General features: G+C 50.9%; 1 protein-coding gene across 2 annotated transcripts in view; it reads right to left on the bottom strand.

Moving 5' to 3' along the window:
- Positions 1 to 11,530, bottom strand: part of VIPR2 (vasoactive intestinal peptide receptor 2) — a 69,182-nt gene extending 57,652 nt beyond the window's left edge. For both annotated transcript variants that reach the window (NM_001206781.1, XM_059885787.1), the window contains exons 1-2: positions 11,336 to 11,530; positions 8,028 to 8,127 (exon numbers count right to left, since the gene is read on the bottom strand). In NM_001206781.1, the coding sequence (NP_001193710.1) occupies positions 8,028 to 8,127; positions 11,336 to 11,398 (163 nt within the window). In that variant the 5' untranslated portion in view covers positions 11,399 to 11,530. The remainder of the gene's footprint in view (positions 1 to 8,027; positions 8,128 to 11,335) is intronic.
- Between the last annotated feature and the right edge of the window lie 10,796 nt (positions 11,531 to 22,326).

The raw sequence follows: 22,326 nt of genomic DNA on the forward strand, positions 1-22,326 counted from the left end.
TCAAAATACTTGCAGTGGCGTAAGGAGTGCTATTTCCACGCATTTCCTCAGCTGGACACGGAGCCAAATGTCTTTTTAGAAATGCTGTCATCAGGGATGACAACAGTACTTGCCAAGGGTGGACACAGAGAGGAGAGGCGCCTTCAGAGGGGACAGCCCCTCAGAGCAAATAACAGCCATGTTGGGAGGTGCACTTCTCAGACATGTCATTGACATTGACACTGAAGTCGCTCAGTCATGTCCGACTCTTTGTGACCCCATGGACTGCAGCCTTCCAGGACCCTCTGTCCATGGAATTTTCCAGGCAAGAATACTGAAGCGGGTTTCCATTTCCTTCTCCAGGAGATCTTCCCGACCCAGGGATTGAACCCGGGTCTCCAGCATTGTAGGCAGACGCTCTACCATCTGAACCACCAGGGAAGTCTCAGACATGTCAGTGCAGGTGAAATCAGCCACGTGCTGGGAGCGGGCCGCTCCAGTCAGGACTCGGAAGGCACTCACAGCACAGGCTCAGGGCAAGACGACAGCCCCTGCTCGTGCACGCGGAGATGGAGCATTCATCTTCCACAAACGGACTGGACCTTCTTCATGACTCAGCACAGCTCTGGGACCAATGCAGCCTCGGACCCTTCACACCTGTAGTGATGAGTGTTCATGTCCCCCCAAAAAAATATTCACTGAGGGTCACTGGTCCTGAGGCTGCCCGAGGGGCCTGATGGAGGCGCTGGGCCAGGAGGGTCTCTCCAGGACTTCCTGAAGCAGGAACACCACAGATTCACAAGCCAACAAAGGCACCAGCTTGGGGCTGGCTCTTCCGAGTCCACACTGCAGGCCAAGCCTTCGGGCCCAGAGAGAAACCATCGGGCGGGTGTGGACCATGACCCAGAGCCACGCTGCTTCCTAGGCCACCTGTGCAGGAGCCTGGACTTTATACAGGAGCGAACCCAGGCTCCACAGCAGTGCTGCAGCTCTAAACACGTTTCCAGGGCTGCAAGGAATGTTTTACGGGGAACTCATTCTTCAGACACCTCCTGGATATCCCAATAGTCAGTATAATTAGGGTGCTACAATGACCCCAACCTTGGTAATTTGGAGGCAAACCACAAACCAAGGGCTGGGAAATGCCATTTTGGGCGACAGTGCCACCAGATGGTGTCTTGATCCAATCACTTTGGAATTTCGAATATGGAAGTGGCAAAGTTTCATTTCAGTTCAGGTGGATTCCATAGTTGGGAGTCATATTCTGGGACCTGAACTAATGCTAAACAAAGATTCAAAACCCGGAACTAATCAAAGCTGTTAACTGAACAAAATGATTTTTTTTTTTAAAGGAATGTACAGAAGCCCACTTTGAAACTATTTTAAAAATACGCTGAATCCAATCAACCCCAAATATCAAAATGTCCCCCACACTGAGCTGAGCAAATGCGGTGCCTGTGGTGGGTGTCCCAGCAGGCACGCCTGCCTGAGGGCTGACTGGAAATCCCCCTGAGGCAGGCGTCTCCCCACAGTACCAGGACCGGACCGTCGGGAGACCCGTGAGGCCCCGCAGCGAGTCAGCTCAGAACTGATGGAGAGCTAAGCTTGTGCAGACGCCACACCTTCACCTGCCGTCCTCTGTACAAATCCTCAAGAACCTTCCCTCCGAGGGCAGTGACCCCTTGGGACGTTGTTGGTGCCGCACAAGCTCCCGGGTGGGCAGAGTCAAGCCTCATGGCACGGGAGGCCGGACTCAGCTGACGGGCTGGGGCTGGAGGATGGTGGATCCTGCCATGTTACTCCCAGGGCGATCTTCCGTGGATTTACGAGCAGCACTTGGGCGCCGTCCCGGGATGGTCCCGGGACATCCATCTCGCAGTGTTATGACAAGACATCTTCACACGGGCCAGCAGCCGCTCATCCGAGCGTGCCCCCGGGGGCTGGACACCCGGCTGCGCAGACCAGCCTCCCGCAGGGCCGTCCTCCTGGCTGTGGGCGTGGCCGGGGCCAGGGGCGTGGCCGGGCGCCTCGTGCGTCCACAGGCCGCTGCCCGGGTGCACATCCTGTTGACCTCGCAGCCCGGGAGCCCCCTCTCCCTGCCCTCCTCCTTCTGGGTCACACCCTTCGGGCCGGCCCTCGGTCACTCCTCCTGTCTCTGGGGCCCATGGCCCCGCACGATCCCACCTGGTGGGCAGCCTCCAGCCTTCCTCCCGTCCCGTCCTCTCTCTCTGCCTGGCCTCCGGGATCCCCGCTGCCCCCCAGGGAGGGGCTGGATCCTCTCACCCTGCCGGTCTGCAGCTTCAGGCCTTGCGGTGCGTCTGCCTTCCGCACTCCACCCGCTCCCTCCACGCGCTCCACGGCGGCGTGCCCAGCGAAGTGGCCTCTCTGGCGGTCCGCCCAGCTCTCCAAGCTCGGGAACAAGCCTGACGCCTACCTGCCTGCCACCTGCCTGGCGACCTTTGGTGCTTCACACAAGGCGGGTCAGGAGCAGAGGGACAGCAGGGGACGCGTGCTGTCCTTGTCACGGGGCGGCAGGCCCCTGGGCAGCCTGGCCTCACCCTCCCCGTCCACTCAGACCAGCCTCAGTCCTTTCCTCTCAGGGAAGGAAGGAACTGTAAGAAGTCACAGATGACTTGAGAAGCGGGAGCAGCCCTTCCCTGGGGTGGGAAAGAGGCGACTTGTCGGTCAGTTCTCGGGCTGTGGGAGCCCCTCACAGCTCACAGCCAGGGTGGTGTCCAAGGGTAGGCATCTGGGCTGCCCTGGGCCCCGGTTCAGTGCCTGCGCTGTGGGGTCTCCGCCTGCAGCTGAACCCCAGTGGCCTCCAATGGCCCCTGTGGACACGCAGAGAACCGGGCATGTAGTGAGGACAGCCAGCCAGGAAGGACTCACCAAATCCACACACTGCCCTCAAACCCCAGCAGAGCGATGTCACTGTGAGTGGCCAGGGAGGGTCCTCCATCCCAAGGGGGTGCCTGAGCAGAGGTGCAGATAATAGATGAACAGAGGCAGCTGTGGGGGTTCAGAGGGAGGCCCCTCAGCTTTGAAGCAGGCTTGGGAGGGAAGAAAACTCTGGTCTAAAACACACCTCGCTCACTACGGTGCCAAGTACAGTTTTATGAAAAGAGCACTGGACTCAGGGTCCAGGGAGCCAGGCTCTGCCACCAGCTTGGGCGAGAGACTGAGGGTCCTCTCTTGTGTCCTCACTTCGGGGAGGTGGCTGAGGGCACCTTCAAGCATCAAGACTGGAAAGCCCTGTGCCTCCTGGGTGGACGTCGCCCTCCCTTGTCCAGAGAGAGGACTCTCGGGGCCTTCCGTCTGCCCGCCAGGTGGGGTCTGCAGGTCTGCTTCTGGGTCAGCAGACGGGATGGCCCTTGGCAGACGCCTTGGTGCTGGGAGGCTGGGGGTGTGCAGACAGGGCCCGCCCCAGAACAGCAGAGGGTGCGCCTGGCCACCCCCAGGAGGGTGGCAACACCAAGTGCTGGGCAGGACCTGTGGCTGCAGGGACAGCGGACAGCGCAGCAGAGGGGCCAGCAGCCCACGTGGGAGCCACTGCTGGAGGCCGCGGATGGCCACCCTGCGGGGAGTCGCCCCTGAGCTGGGGACAGGCATGGGCGCCTCAGGAGGGGCACGGACAGCCTTGCCCCAGACCCTCCCTGAGGACAAGTGCAGGGCAGCGAGCTTGGCAGTCGGTGCATGGCCTCAGGGCTGATCGCCATAATGAGAGGGTGTCTCTCGTGGGGCGGAGGACAGGCGGGCAGACCAGCGTCTCCCGCGAACCTGGGGTTCCCCAGCTCAGGGCTCCTCAGGCAGGACACACTGCCCCAGGCCTTCCTCTGCGGCTCGTGGGGGTGAGGGCAAAGGGCACCCATGGGAGTGAGAGCACGTTGCCCACAGCCTGCTCTGCCTGGAGCAGTCACCTACAACGACCAACCTGCCAAGGCCTCAGGATGAGCCAGGACCTCCCGCTAGCTCGAAGGGGCGCAAACCCAAACCCGCCGTGGCTCTCGATGGGTGAATCAAAATCAGTCCAGTATCCTTAGAAAAGTCGAACAGCGGGAAGCTTGCTAGTCCAGCACCTCCTGGGGACCTGGTTTAAGCTACTGCTTGTTATCAAAGCCTCCATAGCCAGGAACCTTCTTGACACGGCTCAGACTGTGGAGCTGCCCCATCCCCTCTCCCAAAATTAGGGCAAAAATGATGCAAAGTCACGGGGAAGGTCCCAGGTGCCACGGGCACAGGCGGGGACGCAGGCAGAGAGGAGCGTTGACTCAGGGCCTCCCACTGTGGTCGGCGGTGCAGGCAGGGACAGAGCTGCTGTGAGCTTACTTCCAGGCATCCGTGGCCTGAGCCTCACGGGCGGGACTAGGTCAGTCTTAGTGCTGAATCAATATTAAGTCACAAAGCTCTAAATATCTCTAAACACCTCCTAAACTTTTCTGTTTTACAAAGTGAATCCGTTAAAGAGCTTTAGAACTGAAGTTGGCTTTTCTCTAGATTTCTGTGTTGGTTTGTTTGTGTTTGTTTTAGATCCAACATGTAATAAAAAGGATTCCTTGTTAGACTTACACAAATTACCTCACCAGAATTGAAAGCTAGTGTTTTCTTTTTTTTTTTTTTTTGCCACTTCGGGTGCTGTCTCACGCTGCTTTCTCGCAGCTCCTACAGACCCTGTGTCTCCTGATGTTCACTGTGGATATGGGAATCCGTCTCATCTCACTTGGCGAGAAGGCCTTCGCTCAGCTCCCGGTTTACCTCGTCTGTAGTATCTTTATTCTGGTAACTCATTACTATTTATATCCTTGGTATTCAAGCCACACACATTTCAAAGAGCAACAAGGAAAAGATGGGAATTCAGAACACAAGCTGCTTCTCTCTGCAGAAAGCGGGGGTGCCCGGCAGGCTACCTGGCCGGCCTCCCTCCTTGGGGGCGGAGCGCTGCCCACAGGCTCTTCCTGTGAGTCAGGGTGAAAGGGCTCCGGCAGGTGTTTTTGCTGTTGAGCTAACAGTGAAATAAGAGCCTTTGATACAAGGAAACACTGAAGGACTGACGCTTGTCATTGCAGAAAGACCGAGTGACACCTTCCCCTGGCTCCTCTAACTCTCCCACATCCTCTCTGCTCCGGCCGACGCCAAGTCTGCACAGGCTGTGCCGTCCATGCTCCCGGCAGCATGTCCAGCGGGCCCTGTGAGGTCACTCTGAGGAATGCGGAGCCAGACAGCAGAGCCTAAGACAGCTGAGCCCTGAGGAGTGCTTTAAACATCCTGGCCCATCTCTGCACCATGAGCAGCTCTCCGAGGAGGCCGGCCTGGCCTGCGGTCCCTGCAGAGCAGCCTGGCAGCTCAGGCAGCGTCTGCACGGCAGCTCTGCCTGCTCCCATGGAACGTTTTAAAAAATACTGGTTGCAGACTTTTAAGAATTGGAGTATTTTCACCAACTCCATGGACGTGAGTTTGAGCAAACTCCAGGGGACGGTGAAGGATAGGGAGGCCTGGTGTGCTGCAGTCCATGGGGTCAGTCGGACACAACTGAGCGACTGAACAACAGGGACCTAGAGTTTGCTTTTCTAACGTTTGGTGCCCGCGTTTCTTCACAGCAACAAGTGGGTGGTGAGGGACATTCCCCCAGGCCCCGTGGCCAAATGTTACCCTGTCCAGCGGCGTGGCCCCGGCTCACACTCGTGAGCTGTTGGCCAGGGACCAGGGACAGACTCGAGTCTTTGGAACGAGAAGCACGAAAGGACAAGCCTTCACACTGCTTATGGCCACACTCCATCCACCTGGGCCGACCAGAGGTGAAGAGTCTCCTTATGAAAGAGAGCCGACTGAGGACCGTGCCTCCTGCCCCACAGTGGACGCGCTCACACCGCTCTCCTGGTCCTGTGTCCGTCAGGGTGATCACCGGCACAGACCTGCAGGCACCCCTCCCGACGCCCAGTGACCCTGGCCAGCTGGGAGGGGTCTCCATGAGGGAAAGTCACGGCCAAAGCCCCTCTCCTGAAAGTAAATGCTCCCTGCCTCCTGTTGGGTCGGCTTCCTCCTGTTAGCAAAATGCTCTTGGTGAGCGTGGGGGATGAAGAGTGTTAAGGAGGAAGCACGAGGCCGGCGCTTCAGGAGCCGTCCCCGAACAGAGGGGACAGCGAGGGGCGGGAGGGGCCGCCCCGGGTGACTGCCAGGCAGGCTGGGGCAGAGGCTTTATCCATGGTGAAAAACTGACTCCAGTTCAGTCTGCCCCTGTGTCAGGGGTCGCGTCCTCCCCGTTCCCGCGTCGGGAGTGCCTGCTGTATCAGGCCTGTGGCGGGGGCCTGCCAGCAGTGAGGGCTGCAGGACCTGGAGGCATCGGCCTGCCCTCTGAATGCTGGCTGATGCCTGCGTGAAGAAGGGGTTCTGTTCACAGCTGTCCCCGGTCAGTGCCAGGGAGTGGACGCCATCTGGGAGCAGCCTCAGAGCCCAGCAACCTGATGGCCCAGTGATGACGGCATGAGGGGGCAAAGGCCCACCCCACGGAGCCCGCCCACGCTCCCCACGAGGGAGGCCTGGACCGAGCGCCGTGCTGGCCGGACCTGCTCCTGCCGTGACTAGATGCTTCTAGGGTTTCGGCTCGCCTCCTATCCGCTTTTAGCTCCCCTAAGTCTCTTAATTTCCACCAAAAGGACAGAGCTCAGTGGCTGTGGCAGCTGTCTTGTCCTGAGGCTGACATGACTGGCAAGACCCAGCCTCATGGATCCTAGTAGCTGGTTAGCGGTCACATGTGGCTTTTACAGGACAACTCCTGAGTTCATGTTTGAGTCACCTGTTTTGCCTTCCTCCAGACAGAGCTTGACCAGACCTTTTGGAAGACATGGCTCTCAGGACGCTGTGTGCACTGCAGAACCACAGATCTCAAAGGCTGCAAGGAGCCCTTGGACCAGAGTCCTTGTTTTTTCAGCTGAGGAAGGGGAGGGTCCAGGGAGACAGGAAGGGGCCCGGGAGAGCTATTTTAGAACTGGTATAGAGCCCCTCTGGCTGCAGACCACCTGTGAATACCTGAAATGTGTGGTCCAAATTGTGATGCACTCTAAGTGTGAAATGCATATTGGGTTTCCAAGACAATATACAAAAAAAGCAAAATCTCTCCTCAATATTTTATATTGATCACAAGTTGAAAAAATAGTGGTTTGGGTATATTTGGATAAACAAAACCATTGTCAAAGTCCTAAGTTTCTTTTCGCTTATTTTAAAATGGCCACTGGAAAACTCAAGCTGCCCATAAGGCTCGCATCCCGCTTCTACTGGGAGGTACTGGTCTAGAGCAGCACCCACACCTGGGGCTTCCCACTCGCGGTCCTCTGCAGGGCACCAGGCTCTTAACACATGGCTGTACTTTGACTTTAATTTTTTCTTGAATAGACTAAAATGATGACACAGAACAGAGAAAAAGAAGAAAGCTGAAGGACGAGAGGTTTTTGCCACTGTTTATGATCTGGGTGTTATCCCAGAACCTTCAGAGTTTACAAACAGGAAACGGTACCCAGGGCGGGAGCTCATCATCCCAGCTTTGCTTCTGGGAGAAATAAAGTCAGTAAGCTCACTGTCCTCATAACTGGTCTGTTCTTCAAGAAAGCAGAAGTTTCAATTTCCTGTTTGATTTCTGATAAATTCCCACCGTTCTTAACTGGATCTAAATCATCTGTGATGTAACTAAAGATTTAAAATGCAAGAAATCAGATAAATAGTCATGGGAAAAGGAGTTGCCTTTGCAAAGTGTAACAACCGTCATAAATTATTTTAATAACTGTTGCTATTGTCTCAAACCATGGAAACTATTACGTAATAGTTTGTGAAGGACCCCCTTCCCCTCTGCCTTTCCCAACACACATACCCCACTGCCCATTACCCACAATGCTATAGGATTTTTGCCAGCAGTTCATTAAAAAACATTGGAAGCAGACTTTTTTTTAAAAAAAAGACACAAATGACTGTAAACACCAGTTTTCTGAGTGAGGTGCAAGCTACTTGCAAGTCCGCCTGTCCATCCCAGGGACAGTCTCACCAAGCATCATCTGCCTTACCTTTGTGTTTTTCTGTTTGAGTGCTCAGAAGCTCTGCACATCTCGTTTCTTCCTCCTGAATTTCCAGATGAAATCGGCATTCTGGGTGAACACTGCTCACCTAGTCGTGGTTAAAAGAAAGGGAAAATTCCACTGTAATAGGAAAGGCAAGCAAAAACTACATAAAAGCCCCTAAACCTCACAGTTCTAAACTGCTTCCAAACTAACACTCATTTAAAAGCAATAACCTTCATATTTTGGCATGGCTATTTTTTAAAAAAGCCTCACTATTTACTTTGTAAAGGAATTAGTAAACAAATAAGAAACTTGATATAATTTTTTTTTTTCTGGGCAGGAAAGCAAACTAACGCAATACATCGTATGTTATCAGCACTAATTTGGCAGCAATAAAGCTCTTTAATCCAATAATCTTTCAATATTCGAGTCCTCCATTTCATAGCCCTTGATTTAATCAAAGTAAATACATGTTTACTCATCAGCCCGTTCTTAATGGCTGCACACAACCCCAGACGCCAGTGTGCTTCATCTAAGGCCAGCCTCCGCCTTCACTGGAAAGCCCTAATAGAATAACTTTATTTTTAGAGGCTGCAGGTCACATTCAAAACTGAACTTTGGAATCTGGTATGAACGAACTTTTCAAAAAGATGAGGGGTGAGCAGGGAGAGGCCTCGGGCAGAGTCACAGCAACGAGGCAGTGGGGGCCTTCTCGTAGGCTTGATTACGTGAATCAAAGATGTGATAAGCACCGTCTGTCAATGTGTGCAAAAGACAAAGCTGAACACCGCTTGAGTCTTGGAAGGTAATATTCTCTGGTCTTTATTTTCACAAAGGTCCAGCATTCTCTTTTTTTTATTACCATCTCCAACCCCTGATAAGTAGTCACACGGTAGGCTGGAGCTGTGAGGCCCACTCTCATGTCTGAACAAAACTTTTGTTTTACTGAAGAGAATCATACTCTTGCATATATTATGGCCGTCTATATTTAATTGGGCTTCCCTGGTGGCTGAGGAGTAAAGAATCTGCCTGCAATGCAGGAGACAGGTTTGGTCTCTGGGTAGGGAAGATCCTCTGGAGGAGGGCATGGCAACCCACTCCAGTATTCTTGCCTGGAGAATCCCCATGGACAGAAGATCCTGGCAGGCTACAGTCCACAGGGCTGCAAAGAATCCTACCACTGAAATAAGTCAATAGAATTCTAACCAGAAATAACATTTCCCAACAGTGTTAAGGGGCTTCCCAGGTGGCTCAGTGGTAAAGAATCTGCCTGCCAAGGCAGGAGATGCAGGAGACTCAGGGTCCATCTTCCTGGGTTTGGAAGATCCCCTGAAGGAGGAAGCGGCAACCCACTCCCATCTCAGGTCTCCAAGAATGCCTGGGAAATCCCATGGACAGAGGAGCCTGGTGGTCTAGAGTCCACAAGGCCACAAAGAGTGGGGCACAACTGAGCATGTATGCAACAGTGTTAAGAGCAGAAACTTAATGCTGAATGCTTTTGCCACATTTACCCTCATTTTGGGCTTCCCTGGTGGCTCAGAGGGTAAAGCGTCTGCCTGCAATGCAGGAGACCTGGGTTCGATCCCTGGGTCAGGAAGATCCCCTGGAGAAGGAAATGGCAACCCACTCCAGTACTCTTGCCTGGAGAATCCCATGGACAGAGAAGCCTGGTAGACTACAGTCCATGGGATCGCAAAGAGTCGGACACAACTTAGTGACTTCACCCTCACTTAAAAAAATAAGACGTGAAGCATGGTCTTTTTTTTTTTTTTTCCCTCCCCATGGCTCATCACGGGGCAACAACCACTGTACGAGCTCCTGGTTTCAACCAGGTTGTATTTTTCGTACATGAACAAGTCAATACCTTAAATGTCAGAATTAGGAAAATTGTATTGACTTAAAAAATGGATTTTTGATAAGGTACTAAAAGACATCACAATACCAGACTTTCTTGGAATATGCACAGTGATGCCTTATTTTGGGATACCCTAGAAGTTAAAGCAGCATTAAGCGTAACAATTTCTGCAGCTATTTCATGCACTGAAATGATCAGGCAGGCTCTTATCCCCACAGCATTCCTCTGAGGGAGGAAGGCATCCTTCGCCTTCACTCTGAGGAGGGGTTGGCCCCTCTGAGGGGTGGGCTAGGTGCAGAGGAGAAACACCCTCAGCACAGACGACTTTCCCTAAATAGCTCCATCCCTGGCTTTGCAACCTTAAGAGGGGATATGAGTCAATAGAGACGGTGATCTGGCCGCGGTGTGAAGTGCGTAAGCTCGCACACCCAAACTGGCTCCAGGCTGCGGGAGGGAAGCAGGAAATGGGGCTTACGGTTTAAGTGTCTTCGCATAAGAGGAAGAATTAAATAGTCTATAAATGCATTCATTCAACAAACTTCCACCCAGCATATGACCTCCTCCGGTGCTCTTAAATAATGGTAACAAATCAAAGCAGTCTATTTCCAAAGGAAACTTTGGTTAGCCACATCACGTCTCCCTGACACACACTAAAACAAACAAAAAGCATAACCGGTACTAGCAGGTGGAAAGGAAAGTGTTTTATGATAAGGCAAACTCCAATTTCCCTCTGAAAGGAGAAGCCTGCGCAGGTGACCGCAGCCCAGTCCCCAACTCCAGAGGGGGCGCCAGGGCCCCGGACCCGCTCCGCTACGAAGGGCGTCGAGCAAGGCACTGGGTTCCGGTCCCAGCAAACCCGGGACGCCGGAGCAGACCGTGCGAACGCATCTTCCCAGCCGGGTCTTACACCGGGCCGGGCTGGGGCTTCGGTTCTTCGCGCTCTGCGGGGGGATCCAGAGTCCCCGGCAGGCTTGTGCCCTCCAGCGAGCTCGGAGGGCGGGTGGAACCCCCGGGCCAGCCGCGATCCCCGCGCCTCCGGGACCAGCCCGATCCCCGAACCCCCGGGACCAGCCCCGATCCCCGAGCCCAGATCCCCGAGCCCCGGGACCAGCCCCGATCCCCGCGGCCCCGGGACCAGCCCCGATCCCCGAGCCCCGGGACCAGCCCCGATCCCCGAGCCCCGGGACTAGCCCCGATCCCCGCGGCCCCGGGACCAGACCAGCCCCGATCCCCACGGCCCCGGGACCAGCCCCGATCCGCGCGCCCCCGGGACCAGCCCCGATCCCCGTGCCCCCGGGACCAGCTCGATCCCCGCGCTCCCGGGACCAGCGCCGATCTCCGCGCCTCGGCCCAGCCCCGCGCGGGACCCGGAGGTGCAATAAAGCCGGGCGCCCGGGGCGCTCCCTCCGGGGACGGTCGGCGCGGCGGGTCGTGAGGGCGCGGGTCCGAGCGCACTCACCGGGGCGAGCAGCCAGCCGCAGCAGGTCAGCAGCGCGGGCGGCAGCAGCGCGGGCGCCCTCATCCCGGCTCCGCTGCGCGGACATGGGCCGGGCCGCCCGTGCGCAGCGACGCGGCCCCAGGGTCGGCTCCGCGCTCCGAGGTCTGTGCGCGGGGCCCGGCAGCGGTCTCCGGGTCGGCGGTCCGCCGAGGTTGCGCCCGGCGCCCCGGCTCCGCCCCCGCTCCTTCCCCCAACTCCGTCCCCACCCCGCGCCCCCCGCCCCCGCCTCTCCGTCTCTCCCCTCCCCTCGCACTGGCTTCGCCGCCTGGGTCTCCGCCCCACGTTCCGCAACCGCCCCCCGCCACCCGCACTCCTTTCGGCCGCCCGCCCCCAGGCGCTTGTACCCACTTCCCCGCGCCCCTGCCTCTCCCTGGCGACCCCCAGCCTTCGCTCCCTCCACCGCCTCTAATCCGCGGGTGACGGGTCCGCACAGGTGGAGTCCCTGTGCGGCCCAGCTCCCAGCGGAGATGCCAGAGGAGCGACTCCGGAGCGACCCACCTTATCGGAGACCCGGGCTCCCGGCCTTTGCACCTACTGTGTCCTCCCTGTTAAACAAGACCCTCGAGAAGTTGGCAGAAAGGGCAAGTGGGTTGGTTGGGGCAACTGAAAAATCAGAAGGCATTTGGAGGGCGTCCTGATGCCGGGAGACCCACGTCAAGCTGGGTAGGTCATTCTTTGCCCCCTCCCGCCGGCCCCCTCCCCTCAGCTGCTGGGGCCGCAGAGTTGGACGCTGGGCAGGAGCGGCCGGGGCCTGAGATCCCGCCTCATCCCACACCTGTCTCAGAACTTCGCAAGGAGCAGCCGAGCCTAAGAGCTGGTTGTTACTCAGCAAATGGAAAAGCGCTAGAAATGAAAAATGAAGCCGGGAATTTTCTTTTTTTCTGTCCTCCGCCGATCATCTATCAATCGTCGTCTGTTGGTCATTATCACCTACTGTCTGTCCTTCTGTCTGTGGGGGGTGGGGGGATCAGTAGTAGAGACAGGATCTGGACTCGGGGTATGCAGCTTGGGATCTGGAAACTTAACCATTCTGGATCCAACTTGACAGACATTTTTTTACTCACTATTTGAAGCTGGACAAGCCGTGAACTTTGGACCAAGTGCCCTTGTAAATGAGAAAGCTGACACCTGCCCCTCACCTAGAGGGTTGCTGAGAATGTAGACCATTTATGGGAATGTAAATACCATGCTGTAAACATTAACTGCTTCTGGTGCAAGCAAGACACATGGTCTCCCTCTGCAGGAGTTTGTGGTCCAGAGAAGGGGGGGTTGATGTGGAGAAAAAGTGTGATAAGTACAAGATGCAGACAAATGGGAGGAGGAGGGGCCCAGAGAAGTGAATGTGAAAATGAAACACAGTGGAGAGTGAGAGACAGGGATGGTGGGGCAGGCATCTCCATCGCAGGGAGCGCCTGGGCAGAAGCCTGAGGCCCAGGGCTGTGTAAGGAAGAGGGTCACCTTGGGAGGCCTGAAGGCCTGAAAAACAGTCTTCAGTCCGTGGATAGTAAAACCTGAATCACACAGGACTGAAAATGTTAACACGTTGCGAACGCACAGCACTAGGTTCTTTATATTCTGACTTACTGTTCTTGTTCAAAACTGATGTTGGGATGGGTGGTACTTACATATGTCAGTTGAAGGTTACTCTGTTTCTCCTGGGTGAATGCCCATTCTTTCAGGATTTTTCTCACTTCCCCTTGCAGGGGGAGGTCTGTGTGTCCTCAGGGCTGGTGGGCAGAGGGGCCCCTCTGTGGGTGTCTGATGCGGTGGGGTGGGTGGTCCTGTCTCTAGACACCTGGCACTGGTGCCCTGAGGCGTGGCAGCCCCCTGGCGGGGCTATGCTGATGCCCATGGTCTCCTGGGCCCTGGTTTCCAGGACCTGACCCATGCCTCCCGACTTGGACCACGTGGCTCGGAGCCCCGGCACCTGCTTGCCTGTGTTCTGAGGCCCCAGGAGGGGCCAGGCCAGTGAGACCGTTTTCAGTTGCCTTCCCCACCCTCCTGCCTGGACACCTTTGCCTGTCACCACTCCCACTCTGCTGCGTCCTTGGGTGTCCAGGCTGAGCTTTGTCTGTTGGTGGAAGCTAGCTGGCTCCTGGTGTGCCAGCCTGCACGCCAGAAGCCTGGAAACCTACTTTTTCAGTGAGGGAAGCTGCAGGCCTTTGCAATCAGGAGCAAGTGGAGTTGCTTCAGAAATATGTGCCACGCTGTTACCTTATATTTTGTTCAAAGGGGGGGGGTAGAAGCTTCGCAACCACGTGACTCTCTGAGGCCGCCTGGTCCTTCTGTTCCATCTAGATCTGCTTGGGGGGAGGGGACACGCCCCCACCCCCAGGTGCATTTTTAACTCGTACCTACAAAGAAACGTAGGGGTCACCTGCGTCCCTCTTTTTCTGTCCTTTGAAAGCTGGGAGACTAGACTTCAGTAAAAAGTTTACTTCTTCCTCCTGCTAAAAAAGCCAGGGGAGTCGAAGATGCTGCTGGCTGGAAGTCTCTGATCAAGGTGGCAGGGAGCACTCTCCGGAGCTTGGCCCCTGGCCCATGCCTCCTGGTTTCCTGGAAGCAGACTTAGAGCATGTTTCTTTGCTGCGTCCTGGTTCCCGTAGGCATAGGGCACCCCGGCTCCCGGGTGCCACAGCAGCACGGCTGCCTGCAGCACAGAACGGGTGCTGCATGTGTGCTTATAATGTCAGACTGAGTTAGATCCCCAGGCTCTGGTCGAATTCCTAATATGTGCTCAGCCTACTTCTCAAAATGCTGGTGAAGATAAAATCAAATACCAGCCCGGGAAAGCCTTCACACACATTTTCCAAGTATATAGATGTGACGTGCTGCCTCGGGGGTGTGCCCCTGTGACCCTGTGGGGGCTCTCTGCTGCCCAGGCCAACACTGGCAGTCTGCGCTCAGGCCTCAGGACAGGTCAGGGACCTGCTTGACCGGCTCATTTGCCCCGGGTGGTTTCCAGCCCCTCCTGTTTTCAACCATAACCGAATTGTCCTGTGAGGGGATTAATTAGGCCAAGCTCCCTTACAACTGCACCCCTGCCACGATGTCTGCAGTCCTGGGCCCTTTGCTGGTGATGCTTTCCTTTCCAGCTATGAAAAAGCCCAGCACTTGGATGGCAAAGTGCCCCACTTTCTTTAGATTCAAAAGTCTCTCCTGCAGCCCGGTTCTGGATCAGGCCCCGAGCCTGAGGTTAGGGAGCTTTGTCCTCTGTCGGCGGAAGGGAAGGCTCTGAGTCTGGAGGAGGGCCGGAACGCAGACAGAGCGCTGGGCAGCAGTGGGCAGGGTTGGGGCGGGCGGTGTCTTTTCTTTCCTGCTTCACCTCTGCCCATTTTGAGGCTTGGGGGTCCCCCAGGCTCAGACGGCGGGTGAGGGGTCAGGCAGCCCCACTTCCTGGCAGAGCTGGGGCCCCTCCTGACCGGCGCCCCCGTCGGCCTGGAGCGAGGCCGCCTCTCAGGACGCCTACTACTCCCAGAGGCTGTCCTTTGGTTGGGATCAGCCTCCCTCCCTAGACGGTCCTCTCAGGCAGGAGACTCTCAGATGGTCCTCCTCAGGCTAATGAGGACACAAGCCCATCCTGTGCTTTGCCAAACGGGGAAGCGGCGGCTGCCAGGACAGCGTCCTCCGGGGACTCTGCGGGCGGGCGGCCAGGCTCAGCCGGCCTGCCCCCGCGGAGGACGAGGGCTGAGCTCCGCTCGGTTTGCGGTGCGGAAGCGCTCCAGAGTCCGTCCTGGAGAAGGGGGTGCTGAACCCCGGGCCCCTCACCTCTGAGAATGCCTCCCTCGGGCCCTGCTGCGACTCAGCCCGGAGCTGGGACTTGCACGGGCCTCGGGGTCACACACCCTGCAGATGGTCCAGCCCCTCGATTTAAACACGGGGACTTGATCAGAGCTGTGTTGGTCTTTGGGCTCACACACTGACGTGATGAGCTGAGCTGTCTCCGATGTCTGACGTCACTCTCAGCCCTGTGGCCAGGGGGCCTTTAGAAACATCTGGGGAGAGACCTGCCCTCGGGTGTTCCCCTGGAAGGTTGTGGTCTTGTAAACAGACTTTATTTTTTAGAGCCGCGCATGTTCATAGGGAAGTACAGAGTTGCTATATGCGTCGCGCTTCCACACACTTCCCTGTGTTAACACCTCGTTTCACGGTGGCACGTTGTTAAAACTGAGGAGCCCATGTCATTGTTCACTGACGTTCGTGGCTCACTGTCATGAGTTTCGCCTTTCCCAGAATGGCATGAAGTTGACTCAAAGAGTTTGCAGCCTCTTCAGATTGGCTACTTTCACTTAAAAACATGCATCTAAGGTTCCTCCATGTCTTTTGGAGGCTTGACCGCTCATTTATTTTTAGAGCTGAACAATTCCCAGTATCTGTACCACAGCTTACTTCTCCACTCACCTACTGAAGGACGTCCAAGTTTCTTCCCATCGTGAACAAAGCTGCTAAAACAGCACAGTCCTACTGCGAGGCACAGGAAACTACAATGAATAGAATTGTAATAAATTATAAGGAGAAAGATAAGAAAAAGAATATATGTATGTATGTATAACTGACTCATTTTGCTGTACACCAGAAACAAATACAACAATGTGATTAACTATACTGCAAAAAAACAAAAACCTGCTAAAAGCATTGCTGAGCACGTTTTTATGTGGACATAAGTTTTCCCCTTATTTGGATAAATACTGAGGGGGGTAGCTGCTGAATTGTATGGCAAGTCTATATTTGCTTTTATAAGAAACTGCCAAGTTCTTCCAAAGTGGCTGCACCATTTTGCATTCTTGCCAGCAATGAATGAGAGTTTCTGCTGCTTCACATCCTCGCCAATGTTCAGTGAGGTCAGTGCTCTGGATTTTGGACATTTTAATGTTTGAATGGGCTTCCCAAATGGCTCAGAGGTAAACAATCTGCTTGCTTATGCATAAGATGTAGGTTTGATCCCTGGGTTGGGAAGATCCCCTGGAGAATGAAATGGCTACCCACTCCAGTATTCTTGCCTGGAAAATCCTGTGGACAGAGGAGCATGGTTGGCTACAGTCTATTAGGTCAGTAGAGTCAGACACAGCAACTAAACAACAACAACATTTGTATAGTAGTATCAGAAAGGGAAGAGGAACTCAAAAGCCTCTTGATGACAGTGAAAGAGGAGAGTGAAAAAGTTGGCTTAAAGCTCAATATTCAGAAAACAAAGATCATGGCATCTGGTCCCATCACTTCATGGGAAATAGATGGGGAAACAGTGGAAACAGTGTCAGACTTTATTTTTCTGGGCTCCAAAATCACTGCAGATGGTGACTGCAGCCATGAAATTGAAAGACGCTTACTCCTTGGAAGGAAAGTTATGACCAACCTAGATAGCCTATTCAAAAGCAGAGACATTACTTTGCCAACAAAGGTCCGTCTAGTCAAGGCTATGGTTTTTCCAGTGGTCATGTATGGATGTGAGAGTTGGACTGTGAAGAAGGCTGAGCGCCGAAGAATTGATGCTTTTGAACTGTAGTGTTGGAGAAGACTCCTGAGAGTCCCTTGGACTGCAAGGAGATCCAACCAGTCCATTCTGAAGGAGATCAGCCCTGAGATTTCTTTGGAAGGAATGATGCTAAAGCTGAAACTCCAGTACTTTGGCCACCTCATGCAAAGAATTGACTCATTGGAAAAGACTCTGATGCTGGGAGGGATTGGGGGCAGGAGGAGAAGGGGATGACAGAGGATGAGATGGCTGGATGGCATCACTGACTTGATGGATGTGAGTCTGAGTGAACTCCGGGAGTTGGTGATAGACAGTGAGGCCTGGTGTGCTGCGATTCATGGGGTCGCAAAGAGTCGGACACGACTGAGTGACTGATGTGATCTGATCTCGTTTTTTTAATGAATAAAGCCTGTGGAGGTGATGGGTTTCCAGCTGAGCTATTTAAAATCCTAAAAGATGGTGCTATTAAAGTGCTGCAGTCAACATGCCAGCAAATTTGGAAAACTCAGCAGTGGCCACAGGACAGGAAAAGGTCAGTTTTCATTCCAATCCCAAAGAAGAGCAATATTAAAGAATGTTGAAACTACCATATGATTGCAGTCATTTCACATGCTCATAAGGTTATGCTCAAAATCTTTCAAGCCAGGTTTTAGCAGTATGTGAACTGAGAACTTCCAGATGTACAAGTTGGATTTAAAAAGGCAGAAGAAGAACCAGAGATCAAATTGCCAACATTCGTTGGATCATAGAGAAAGCAAGGTAATTCCAGAGAAACATCTACTTCTGCTTCATTGACTATGCTAAAGCCTTTGACTGTGTGGATCACAATAAACTGTGGAAAATTCTCAAAGAGATGAAAATGCCAGACCACGTTACCTGCCTCCTGAGAAATCTATATGCAGGTCAAGAAGCAACAATTAGGACATGGAACAACTGACTGGTTCAAAATTGGGAAAGAAATACAACAAAGCTGTATATTGTCACCCTGCTTATTTAACTTCTGTACAGAGTACACCATGTGAAATGCTGGGCTGGATGAATCACAAGCTGGAATCAAGATTGCCAGGAGAAATATCAACAGCTTCAGATATGCAGATGATACCACTCTAATGGCAGAAAGTGAAGAGGAACTGAAGAGCCTCTTCATTAGAGTGAAAGAGGAGAGTGAAAAAGTTGGCTTGAAACTCAACATTAAAAAAAAAACTAAGATCATGACATCCGGTCTCATCACTTCCTGGCAAATGGAAGGAGAAAAAGTGGAAACAGTGGCAGATTTTATCTTCTTGGGCTCCAAAATCACGGCAGGTGGTGACTGCAGCCACAAAATTAAAAGACGCTTTCTCCTGGAAGAAAAGCTATGACACACCTAGACAATGCATCACAAAGCAGGGGCATCACTTTGCTGACAAAGGTCCATATCGTCAAAGCTGTGGTTTTTCCATGTGTGGATATGAGGGTTGGACCACAAAAAGAAGGCTGAGAGCCGAAGAATTGATACTTTCAAATTGTGGTGCTGGATAAGACTCTTGAGAGTCCCTTGGACTGCAAGGAGATCAAACCAGTCAATCCTACGGGAAATCAACCCTGAATATTCATTGGAAGGACTGATGCTGAAGCTGAAGTTCCAATACTTTGGCCACCTGGTGAGAAGAGATAACTCATTGGGAAAGACCCTGATACTGGGAAAGATTGAGGGCAGGAGGAGAAAGGGGTAGGAGAGCATCAGATGGTTATAGAGCATTACTAACTCAATGGACATGAATCTGGACAAACTCTGGGAGATAGTGGAGGACAGGGGAGCCTGGTGCACTGCAGTCCATGAGGTCACAAAAGGTCTGACATGACTTAGAGACTGAACAGCAATAATTTCGTTCTTTTAATTTGCATTTCCCTGATGACATAAAAGGTGAAATATTTTTTCACATGCTTATTTGTTATCTGTCTAATTAAACTTGGTGAAGTGCTTATTGCTATCTTTTATTGCTTTTTAAAAATTGCTTCATTTGTTTTCTTATGGTGAATTTTAAGAACCTTTTGTAAATTTTAGATTCTAGTCTTTTATCAGATAAGTGGTTTGCAAATATTGTCTCCCAGTCTTCTCATTTTCCTATCTTCTCATTTTCTTAACAGTGTCTTTCTCAGAGCAGAAGTTTTTAATTTTAATAAAAACTCACTTATCAAAATTTTCCTTTCTTGATTTATGCTTTTGGTGTTATGTCTAAACTGAAGGTTACCAAGATTTTCTCCTATTTATCTCCTATAAGTTTTATAGTTTTGCATTTTTCATTTACATCTATGATCCATTTTGAGTTAATTTTTGTGAGAGGTGTAAGATTAGCATCCAGACTCACTTTTTTTGCCTGTGGATAGTCAGTTGTTCCAGCAACATTTGCTGAAAAGACTAATATGAATTGCTTTTGCTCCTCAACTGTCAAAGATCAGTTGACTGTATTTATGAGGGTCTATTTCTGGGTTCTCTATTTTGTTTCACTGATCGATTAGTCTATTTCTTTGCCAATATCATGTGGTCTTGATTACTGTAGATGTCTAGTAAGTTGTGAAGTCTGGTGGTATTAGTTCTCTGATCTGCTTCTTCTTTTTCAATATTGTGTGGGCTGTTCTGCATCTTTTGTTTCTCCATATACAGATCTTATAATCAATTTGTCCACATCCAGATAATAATTTGCTGAGATTTAAATTGGGATTGCAGTGAATCCATAGGTTAATTGGGAAAGAACTGACATCTTGACTTTATCAAGTATTCCTATCCATGGACATAGGATATCTCTCCATTTATTTAGTTCTCCTTTGGTTTCATTCATCAGACTTCAGTAGCTTTCCTCATACAGATCTTGTATATATTTTGTTTTGATTTATAGATTTACATCTAGTAGTTTATGGGTTTTTTTTGTGCTAATGTTAGTGGTATTTTGTGTTTTTATTTTTCAGTCTCAATTGTTTGTTGCTGGTATATAAGAAAACAATTGAGTTTTGTATACTAAGCTTGTTTCCTGTAACTTTGCTGTAATCACTTATTGGTTTCAAGAGATCTTTTGTTGTTGTTGATTCTTTGGGATTTTCTACATAGGCAATGATGTCATTTGTGAAAAAGACAGCTTCATTTATTCATTCCGAATCTGTGTTCCTTTTCTTTCCTTGTCTTGTTGCATTAGCTAGGACTTCCAATATGATGCTAAATAGGAGTGGTGAGAGGTGACATCCTTACCTTGTTTCTGATCTTAGCAGTAAAGCACCTAGTTTCTGACCAATAAGTATAATACTGGCTGTAGGTTTCTTCCCCCCAGGTTTTCTTTATTAAATTAGGAAGGTCTCCTGCATTCCTACTTTGTTGAGAGTTTTTATCATGAATGGGAGTTGGGTTTTATTAAATACGTTTTCTGCATCTACTTTATGTGAGAATGTAGTTTTTCTTCTTCAGCCTGTTGATGTGATTTGTTGTTATTGTTTAGTTGCCAGGTTGTGTCCAAGTCTTTTGTGATCCCATGGACTGTAGGCTGCCAGGCTCCTCCACCCGTAGGATTTCCCAGGCAAGAATACTGGAGTGGGTTGCCATTTCTTTCTCCAGGGGATCTTCCCAACCCAGGGGCTGAACCCACGTCTCCTGCAAGACAGGTGGATTTTTGCCTCTGAGTCATTGGGAAAGACCATTGATGTGATAAGTTACATTGACTTATTTTCAAATGTTGAACAAGCTTTGTATACCTGGAATAAATGTCACTTTTTTGAAGTGCATAATCTTTTTATATACTGTTGACTTTCATTTGCTAATATTTTGTTGAATATTTCTGCATCTGTGTTCATGAGTGATCTTAGTCTAATTTTCTTTACTTACAATGTCTTTATCTAGTTTTGGTATTAAGGAAATAAATGAGTTAGGAATATTTACTTTACTTCTATTTTCTGGAAGAGATTGTAGAGAATTTGTAAACTTTCTTTCTTAAATGATACAATTTACCAGGCAACCCATTTGGACCTGGTGCTTTTTTGTATTAGAAGAGTATTAATTATTGATTCAGCTTATTTAACAGATATAGGACTATTTAGATTATATGTTTCTCTTTATGTGAGTTTTGATAGATTGTGTGTTTCAAGAAATTGGTTCATCTCATCTAAGCTATCAGACTTGTGGGCACAGAATTGCTCCTAGTATTTGTTATCCTTTTAATGTCCATGGAATCAATAGTGATGTCCCCTCTTTCTCTTCTGATATTAGTAATTTGTGTTTTCTCTCTTTAGTTAAGTCTGAGAGTTAACTTTCCCTGAAGTTTATCAATTTTATTGATTTTTGCAAAAAAAAAACAGCTTTGGAGTTTCTTTGATTTTTTTCTATTAATTTCCTATGTTCCATATCACTGATTTTTGCTCTGATTTTTTAAAATTAATTTTTATTGAAGGATAATTGCTTTACAGAATTTTGCTGTTTTGTGTCAAACCTCAATATGAATCAGCCATAGGTATACATATAACCCCTCCCTTTTGAAACTCCCTCCCATCTCCCTCCCATCCCACCCCTCTAGGTTGATACAGAGCCTCTGTTTGAGTTTCCTGAGACATACAGCAAATTCCCATTGGCTGTCTATTTTACATATGGTAATGTAAGTTTCCATGTTACTCTTTCCATACATCTCACCCTCTCCTCCCCTTTCCCCATGTCCATAAGTCTATTCTCTATGTCTATCTCTCCATTGTTGCCCTGGTAATAAATTCTTCAGTACCATTTTTCTAGATTCCACATATATGCATTAGAATACAGTATTTATCTTTCTCTTTCTGACTCACTTCACTCTGCAGAATAGGTTCTAGGTCATCCACCTCATTAGAACTGACTCAAAGGTGTTCCTTTGTATGGCTGAGTAATGTTCTGGGTGTATATGGACCACCACTGCTTTATCCATTCATCTGTTGATGTTCTGGCTATGCTAGATGTTTCCATGTTCTAGCCGTTGTAAATAGTGCTGCAATGAACAATGGGATCCATGTGTCTCTTTCAATTTTGGTTTCCTCAGGGTATATGCCTAGGAGTGGGATTGATGGTCATATGGTGGTTTTATTCCTAGTTTTTAAAGGAATCTCCATACTGTCTTCCACAGTGGCTGTATCAATTTACATTCACACCAACAGTGCAAGAGTGTTCCCTTTTCTCCACACCCTCTCCAGTGTTTATTATTTGTAGACTTTTTGATGAGGGCCATTCTGACTGCTGTGAAGTGACATCTCATTGTAGTTTTGATTTGCATTTCTCTAAGAATGAGTGATGTTGAGCATCTTTGAATGTGTTAGCCATCAGTATGTCTTCTTTGGAGAAATGTCTGTTTAGGTCTTTTCCCCACTTTTTGATTGGGCTGTTTGTTTTTCTGGTATTGAGTTGTATGAGCTGCTTCTATATTTTGGAAATTAATCCTTTGTCAGTTGTTTCATTTGCTGTTATTTTCTCCCATTCTGAGGGTTGTCTTTACAC

This window comes from Bos taurus, chromosome 4, assembly GCF_002263795.3.
Source record: "Bos taurus isolate L1 Dominette 01449 registration number 42190680 breed Hereford chromosome 4, ARS-UCD2.0, whole genome shotgun sequence".
Lineage (NCBI taxonomy): Eukaryota > Metazoa > Chordata > Mammalia > Artiodactyla > Bovidae > Bos > Bos taurus.